At 34.0% G+C, this 9625-nt stretch overlaps 1 protein-coding gene across 1 annotated transcript; it reads right to left on the bottom strand.

Moving 5' to 3' along the window:
• Nucleotides 1–1396: 1396 nt before the first annotated feature.
• On the bottom strand, nucleotides 1397–3457 carry RB195_012038 (uncharacterized protein; the record flags this gene model as incomplete). Its single annotated transcript, XM_064193713.1, has 2 exons — nucleotides 1397–2021; nucleotides 3405–3457. The coding sequence occupies 2 exons, from the start codon at nucleotides 3455–3457 to the stop codon at nucleotides 1397–1399; spliced, it is 678 nt and encodes a 225-aa protein (XP_064051296.1).
• Nucleotides 3458–9625: the final 6168 nt, after the last annotated feature.

Below are 9625 nucleotides of genomic sequence, written 5' to 3'. Positions count from 1 at the left end.
ATTTCGTTTTTTTTTCTTATCTTAGCTAATTTGGGTTTGGTGCATCTCGTAATGTGTTTGTGTGTGTGTGTTTTTTTTTCGAGCTAGCTGGGATTTCTTTCAAAGGACGGGTCGAAAAGTCTCTATTAATCCATTATTTGTACGGTAAACATGCGTCATATTCATCGCTGAGGAGTGGCGGCTACAGATTGAGGTGAAGTTGAGTGAAGTCGAGTGACTAGCTAAGTGACGCCGTGGTGTGAAGTGTACGTATGTATGTACCTCTAAGTGCTCGACAATTAAATCCATGGTAGCAACTTGTACGAGGCCGGCGATGGAATGTTTTTGTCTCCGTTACCATACCTGGGAAATTTCTCTTCTATTATTCTTTCTATGGTAGATGGATACATGACAAAAATTATAGAAGTATATAGATTATATATTATAGAACTTATTATTTTGATTTTATTTTCTATTTATTATTTAATATTATTATAGAATATATTATTTTGCTTTAGTTCTCCCCTCCATTTGGTCAATCAATCGAATTTCAATAAATACTAACATATAGAAATTAATACATAAACAAAAAAATAAGTAGTGAAATAAAGTGATAATCATAGTAAAATAATATAATATTTGCTTTAATATCTAATATTTATACTGAACATACAATGTTGAAATAAGTGTAATAAAAAAAATTAAATAAGAAATATAGCTTCGGTAGATAAATAAATAAATAAATAAATAAGTAAAATATTATCGCTCTAACATACATATCCGGTCCTACTACTATAATATTTCGTAAAATATAATGAATATATAATAATAAAATAAATGCGATAAAAAATGAAATAAGGAATATAGATTTCAATAAATAAATATATAATATTGTCGCTAGCATCTACCCGGTCTCCATCGAACGTTCATCGTTGCAATTCGAACGAGGAAATTTGGACTCGGTCTCTAAATCTCTGCTACTTTCTTAAATTTTGGGTCTTTCATGTTATTTTACTTTTTTACCTGTTATTTTTTTATTTAAAACATTTTATTTCACGATACTATAGCTTCTTCTTTTCATTTGTGGACTTTCCCTTGGAAACGTAGCGATTTCCCCGATCTTAGGCTCCTCTTTTGCATCGTCAAGGAAACCACTACAACCTGCCTGCTACCGTTTTAAAAAGTGGAAACAGTTCCAAGCAATTTTCTTTTTACGCTACGAATCCTAAACGAGACGACATTTAATGGGGGAGTGGAAAATAGTTAGCTGTGGTTTCGTGTCTAATTAACTGCAAATGTCTGTGATGTGATGAAGAAGAGAACAAGTTCTCACAATCCGATGTGGTAGCTGCAGCAGGTGGTGGTGTATTCATGCATTAAAATCACGATCTGGTGGTAATAGCGTGGCGGTCATCATTCAAACAAAAAACCATCTTGGTGACGTTGGTGGTGGTAGTGGAGGTGGTGACGGTGGCGGCGGTGGTGCTGGTAGTGGCGGTGGTGGTGACGTTGGTGGTGGTAGTAGAGGTGATGACGGTGACGGTGGTGGTGGTGGTGGTGGTGACGGTGGTGGTGGTAGTGGAGGTGGTGATGGTGGCGGTGGTGGTGCTGGTGGTGACGGTGATGGTGCTGGTAGTGGCGGTGGTGGTAGTAGAGGTGATGACGGTGACGGTGGTGGTGGTGGTGGTGGTGACGGTGGTGGTGGTAGTGGAGGTGGTGATGGTGGCGGTGGTGGTGCTGGTGGTGACGGTGATGGTGCTGGTAGTGGCGGTGGTGGTAGTAGAGGTGATGACGGTGACGGTGGTGGTGGTGGTGGTAGTGGTGGTAGTGGTGGTGCTGGTGATGACGGTGGTGGTGGTGATGATGATGGTGACGTTGATGGTGGTAGTAGAGGTGGTGACGGTGACGATAGTGGAGGTGGTGATGGTGGCGGTGGCGGTGCTAGTGGTGGCGGTGATGGTGACGTTGATGGTGGTAGTGGAGGAAGACGGTGACGGTGGTGGTACTGGTGGTGGTGACGACGGTGGTAGTGGAGGTGGTAACTGTGGCGGTGATGGTACAGCAGAATGAACTACTATGTAGTTGCGACTACGACTACCACTACCACTACGACTATGAATTCGTGTGAAGTATAGGTATCCACCGTAGCACGGAGAAGTTCTTTATCGTGGTGGTTTTTTGTTTGAATGATGACCGCCACGCTACTACCACCATGTTTCGTGCTTTTCATGCATGAATACCGATATATTGTGGGAATGTTGTGATACGCTTGAGTTACGATCCGTGCGCGGTCGTATTGTCGTACTGTAGCGTATTGTAGCAACTTTTTTTTCTCAGCCGACCGTTACTACGTACTATGTATATCCTGGTTAAGAATCCGTTAATGTTGCATGTAGAGCTTGAGTATATAGCTATTGCTCTTCAATTTTCAAATTAAAATACTAAATAATATTTAATATTAAATGAACTGCTTAATCAAATCACGGTTGGCCGTTGGATACCGTACTAAAATTTATTGATTGAGGATGTATTGATTAAAAGGAGTTCGTACTAGGCAACATAACGCGGTCTTGAATCAGGGATGAAAAATGTCCTTTCTTCGTATGAATGAATTCAAGTAGTAATTATTACTTTGTTAGTTATTTGGTGTTATTAGTTTACTATACTAATAATTTTTATAATAGAAAATTATGGTCATCCCATGAGTAATTTGTAAATTTTGTACCTGCAAATTATTTAAGTTAATTTTAGTTAATTTTATTTTGGTATAAAAAATTCAATTTGTTTTATTTAAAATAAATAATTTTGAATTAATTTTTTTAAAATAAATTTTTGATCACTTCTACTATGTATTACTATCAGAAATAATTCCGAGCAGTTTTTAGCGGACCACAAACTTAATTTTATTTGTTAGTAGCGTAATTTTTTATATTATTTACTGTTTATTTAGTGAATATTTATTATTCATTCCATATTATATATTGTTATTAATTATTATTTGTTATTATTATATCTGTATCATATATTTTCATACGTATATTCATTTATATAATATTTATTTTTATAAATGAAGTTTTAAAAAAAAAAAATTTTTTATAATAATTTTAAAAAAAAAAAACATACTTTTATTTGATTTATTTTTTATTTGATTTTGACTTCATCACTGACTTTATAGATGACGTAAATAGTACTACTAGTAATAGTATTTACACAATATTTACATTTCTAGCAATATTTCACATCGTCGCCTCCACCGTCGTCGACCACCACTGAACCAACAACCTTGAAACAGCAGTCAATTATCGAGAAATACTTTACTCGATGAACCACACGCGTAACGTCGGTAAAAACCACAATTGATGTTGTTGGATGCGGTGGGAACTCGTTTTTTCCCCCCACCTCCGACCTTCCCTCATTCACCTCACCGCTTCAATTTACCGCTTACGGTAAGGGTGGAAGCACTTGAGAAGACGTTCATGTTCACTAGAGAACGCTAGAGAAAATAATCTGCCTGTTCGGTGTGACTGGCTGGGAGAGCGGGAGAATTTTGTTTTCTGGATTTAATACCTGCTGGAGTTCTCCGTCAACCTCTACCCCTACTTGATGGTGTTGATGGTGGTTTTTTTTTCGGCCGATGTGTGCAATCGTTCTGGCGCTCTCCTCAGTGTTCTCGTCACTGAGGCAGTGGTGCGAGCGAGCGAGCGAGCGGGCGGGCGCGCCGTCCCGTCGCTCGCCCGAACTCGAACTCTTCACTCTATTATGAGTCCATGATCGCGCGCGCGAGGAATTCTCGTCGACCACGCATCCATCAGGCGGCTTTACCGCCTTTACGTCGTTCAGGTTCAGTCCGAAACCACTTTCTGCACCACCGTGCGTGTTTCTAAATCTCTCAATCCCCTCTCGATCATTTATGGAAAACGTCAACGTTTGCTCTATGGAATTTAGGCAAAATTCTGATAAGCTCTGCTCCTTGTTCTTGGCTTTTTTCTTCTTTTTCCTTCTCATCTTTCTCCTTGTTTCCGTTGTATGCTACATCTATAACTTTTTTCAAATCGAGAAATAAACAAACAAACAAATAAATAAATAAATAAAATCCAACATTAGGTCATGTGAAACCAATGTTATGATCGAAGATACATTTGTGGAAAAAGAAGAGAAATTTGGAGAATTTCTGGAATGTCTCTCTGCAAACATGGGTATCATATACTGTTATGACCCATTTACATAGCAGCAGTGTGTTTTTTCCACTCTCAAAACGATTGGTTACGGTAAATTGGCGTTTTTCTATTGATGGTGGATCCAAAGTGCAGCTTTGAATGAGGGTCAGCAGGATCCTACACTAAAGTAAAATAAACTACATCGAAAATCACTTGTTCTCCTCTTCTCTCTTTTTTTTTTATTTTTTATCCTTATTTTTTTCCGAAGAAAAAATCCATAGGTGTGCCATAGAAAATAAACAGAAAAAAACGGAGCTCGGTAGGGTTTTATACAGCAAAGTTATCCTTAGCCCGTTGTGTAGTGGATTGACAGTTTTTTAAAGAATTATTTTTGCCTAATGCTTCAATCTTAATGTTTTTTTTTTTTGTTTTGTACGAATATTTTGGTTTTTTTAGGTTGTTTCATGCTTCATGCTTTAATCTTAATGTTTTTTCTTTTGTACGAATATGTATAGAAGATTTTTTAAAACTTTTTTCACCTATTATTTCTTTCATATACTTTCCCTTTCTCTTCACTGCAATAAATAAATAAATAATTGAATAAAAGAGGAAGCATCCGTGGATGCGATAGTAACTATGCCATCCATACATAAACATAAACATGCACAAATACATAAATAATAAAAAAAAAACCGTTATTACTGCTAATAACAAATAATTTTGTAGTGTTTTAGTAGTTGTGTGAAAGTGTTCAAGTGTTTTCTATATGATCCAAAAATAGCACAAAACAAACACAGTACACAGTAAGCTGCGTAAACGGTCCCGGTTGTACGCGTGAAATATCCACGTTGCTTTCTATAGCCCTAAAAATAATTGAGTTAACGTTCGCAGGCAATTTACTCAACGTTTTCGCCTTTTTCGCCCGACATTCCTGAGCTTTTTTTTTAATTTTTGAAAGATTAGCGTGAGGTACGCATGAGGAGGTGAAAAAATGATTTTGGATTATGTTTCTGTAAATCGTATGTATTTTTCCGTGTGTAAATCGCTAAAACCACTGCAAACACTTGGAGATATTAATGAACCCTATCAGTTTCTTTTTCTTGGACAAAGGTAAAACGATACAGTAATGTGAGACAATGATAAAACGACAATCTATCCTTGTTTCTCGGTCACAGTGCTGGTGCTACAGTTCTTCGATTTATGCTACTGTGACCTACATGGTCAAATTGATCCACATTTGCTATTTAAACCATGTCTAAAAGTGTTTATTTACTTATTTTCTTTGTTTACTTTTATTTATTTAACTGTGACGAAGAAACTTGTCTCACATTAGCGTATATTTATTTATTTTTATTTTATTTTTATTACATTTATTTTTTCGTTTTTTTCTATTTTTATCAAAAAAAAAACTGAAAGTGTGACATTATTTATAAATACTGAAAAAAAACTTATAATACTGTGACATACATGGTCAAATTGATCCATATTTGATGTTTATTTCTTGTCTAAAAGTGTTTATTTACTTATTTTCTAAATTTATTTTTATTTATTTAACTGTGAAGAAGAAACGAGGATAGATACATAGGCGCTTTATCGTTGCCTCACATTAGCTTTTATTGTTTTTATTTAATTTTTTTTTCAGAATGTTTTTTATATTTTTTTATATTTAATAATTTTTTTTTATTTTTATCCAAAAAAGTGAAAGTGTAACATTATTTATGAATACTGAAAAAACTTACGATATTGTGACCTACATCGTAAAATTGATTCATATTTGCTATTTATTCCATTTGTAAAAGTATTTATTTATTTATTTTCTATTTATTTAACTGTGACGAAGAAACAAGGATAGATAGGCGTTTTATCGTTCTTTCACATTAACGTATCGTTTTATTTTTATCCAGAAAAAAACTGAAAGTTTAACTTTTTTTTAACCTGATCTATATTTACTATTTCTTCAACATTTAACGAAATGTCAATAATTCTCAACAATTGTCTCCAATTATTGTCAAAATAATAGTTAAAATTTAATATTTATAATTTTATTATTTTAATATTAATTTAATTTTAGTAGTCAAAAAGTTGTTGACAATAGTGCTTAGCCTTTTCTAAGAAGACGGTTTATCAGCTGGGATTATCTCTTAGCATTTTTCAAGAAAAGCGTTCATCAGCCCGGTTTTTTTTTTCAGATTTTTTTCGTCGGAGGCAATTTTTTTTTCAAAAATTCCGTCTTTGAAGCGCATTTCTCTCGCGTACAACTAGTGATTATTGTCATTATTTATTGAAATCCTTTGACCAATGCTTTTTTTCGGCGCTTATTGGTGTGTTCCGTAGCTTTTGTATGAATATTTGTTCAAAGTTCGTTGCGTCGCACTGCGCCGCGCAGCAAATGCGTATGCTTCATATTTGCACAAGCTCGAACTCGAACCCCCCTTCGGACGAACGAGGTATCCATCAGAGATAAGTGGTCAGGTTTCTGGAAGCATTCCGCGAGGGAACCACCACCACGGAACCACACCTCCTACATATCAGGGTCAGATGCGATTCGATTCGACGCCGTGCGATGCGATGCGAATTTGTGTTCACCTACGTACGTAGAGGTGTTTATTCGATAATAATCCATCTTCGCTCGCTCGCTCGCCCTTCAACTCGGATTTCTCTCATCCGTTTCTGATTTCTCACCTTCTTCCACGAGGATCGGATGAAAATCCGCGGATGCGGATTTTCATCCGAGCCTCGTGGAAGAAGGAAAATTTTCACGCTTCACGTGTCAAATGGACAGGACATGCGCATTTGATTTTTCCGATGACCCGTGGAAATGCATTAGAAACGAGCTCCAACAGCTGAGCGATGAAGCGTTTCTCCTGGATGTGAGGAGTTGAAGGTTAGGTTCGGTGTTCGGTTAGGATCCGATGCGTATATTCTTATGTGCTTAAGGTTTATTGAATCACTTTTTTTTCTTAAAAACTGTGGAATCTCATTTTTCGTGCACTACACCTTGTTTACTTCTTTATTTATTCAATTATTTACTTATCTATTCAGATGTACAGAAAAAAATGTACATGATAGAAATAGTATTATATATTATAAAATATTATATAATATTATTATTTATATTATAAAAAATTTCTATTTTTTATTTAGTATTTTATTATTTTATTATTTATATTATTTATATTATTATTTTTATTATTTATTTTATTTAGTATTTTTTTATACTTTACTAATTATAATATTTTAGAAAATCTATAGATGTACATAGATATTTTATATTATTATATTATTATGATTATATATCATATTATTTATTATTTATTTACTCTTTTATTTATATATTATATTATTATGATGTTTTATATTTATATTATTGCATATTATACCTGTTTATATTATTAAATATTATTAATAATGATATTTTAGATGATTTTTAAATATTATTTCAAAATAGAACAGCTCCTCCGAATCAACATTAGGTCTTGAATTTGTTCATTCATTGGAAAAAAATACATCTAAATTTTAAAAAAAATTTAAATGATTAAAAATCTTAAAATTAAAATCTATCCATCGGAAAAAGTAATATTATTATTAATTAAATTATTAAAAATCTGATTAGAAATGTTTTTTTCATAGTCAACGCATGATCTGCTGTTTCTCAGCTATATAATCTAATTCTAATCCCCTCTCTGTTTGGAAGTGAGGAAAATTTTGAGAAGAAAAATTACCTGTCTTAGGATTTTACACTACTTTTCGAATGGATGGAAAATTTTCGAAATTTCCTCTTTCCTCCTCGTCAATTTGTTCTTTTTTCTTTAAAAAAAAATTAAAATTTCACATTGGTTTTCGAATCGACGGGAAATTTTCTAACCATTCTCTCTTCCTCTAATTCATTTGTTTCCTTCCTTCCTTCTCTTTTCCTCTTTCTTTCTCTCTTCCTCTTTCGCAAATTCTAAATTCATCCACTCACATAATGCACAGAAAATTGGATAATCACATGAAATTGTTGTGTTTCAAGGTCTGTCGGGTTTTTCCGTCCCAGAGCGGTGCCAATTCTAACGCGCCCCCCGCCCTCTTCGTCCTCACCTTGTGTCGTTTTTGCTCCATCGTCGAATATTATCGCTGCTGGCGAGCGATAATGATCTACACTGATCAACGTCGTCGTCGGATTTACGTCCTTATTCGTTTTGGCAAATCTGTGTTGCTCGTAAACTATCGTCTTAACGGTTATAGAGCGAGTTTCAGCCGTTTTGTGTGGTATGTGGTTGCTGCTAATCCGCAATCCGCTCCAATCCGATGACGACCTTCGTTCTTCGTTGGTCGTTACGTTACGCGCACTACGTTACGCGTTCTTAGCCTTCACGTTAGCTCAAAACGTACCTCACGTTTCTCTGAACACGTCGTTTAGTTTCGCCTTACTGATCTTATTCACTTTTTTCCATTCTCTCTTTTTTTCAAGAAAAAATACACATCATTGTATTTTTAAATAAGAAGAGAGTAAAACAGCTACAGTATGAAGGATACTCTCCGAGACTCTTCTTCTTGTTTTTTTTATGTTTTCACAATTTTTTTTCCTCGTACAATAATGCATGAACGGACTTAACAAAGTCATTTTCTATTACTTCGACCGTTCTATTACCTAATCAGAATCTCATTTAAACTTTATAAAGCAAAATTGGTTCTTCGAAAAGTGAAATTTTTTCTTGTGTATTTTTTACACACTCGTAATCGGTTGTTCAGACTGTTCTTCTGCTTTAAAAAAACGTAAGAAATCCTTAATATATCACGAAAAAATAAGAAATCCAGAAAATAAAAACAATTGTCGAATGAAAGATGCGAAGAACATTTTTTCTCAAGTTCAAAACCCTCTGATAGGACACCGATTACCAGGATTTGGGACCCGAATTGGAAAATAAATTCTGAATATTTTGCTAATGCATTAATTCGAGTTAATTCATCAATTAATTTTAATGAGCCATTCGAGATTTTTAATGAGATTTTGTGTGCAGTAAAAAAAAATATCGAACCTTTTTATTGTACCTCATGGGATGTAATGCCAGGAAAAAAAGAAGAAGCTGAAAAATCTTTGTTATGAATAGAAATATATTCGAAATTTTCCTATGTGTCATAAATCCATATTCTAAAGAGATAAATGATTTTTAATTTACTAATAATAACATGATTTAATAATATATAATAATATAAATAATAATAATAAAATTATAAAAAAAAATTATAATAATATGTATTTTAATAATATGATTTTTGTGATCGTTTGAAGCTGGTTACCACTAAGAACTAACGCTCAAGAAGATCACAAAAATAAATCGATATTTAGCTTTTTTCCATCATATTTTCTCACGATGAACTGAAATTGGAGAAGGTTTCCGGGGGAACGTTGTGCGGAATGCAATGGAATAATTGGCATTGGGATAATTTACATTAATATTAAATGAATAATATTATTATATCTTATATTAATAGTAGAATAATTC

The sequence above is a fragment of the Necator americanus genome, chromosome III, assembly GCF_031761385.1.
Source record: "Necator americanus strain Aroian chromosome III, whole genome shotgun sequence".
Lineage (NCBI taxonomy): Eukaryota > Metazoa > Nematoda > Chromadorea > Rhabditida > Ancylostomatidae > Necator > Necator americanus.
This window is presented reverse-complemented; position numbering and strand designations above follow the sequence as displayed.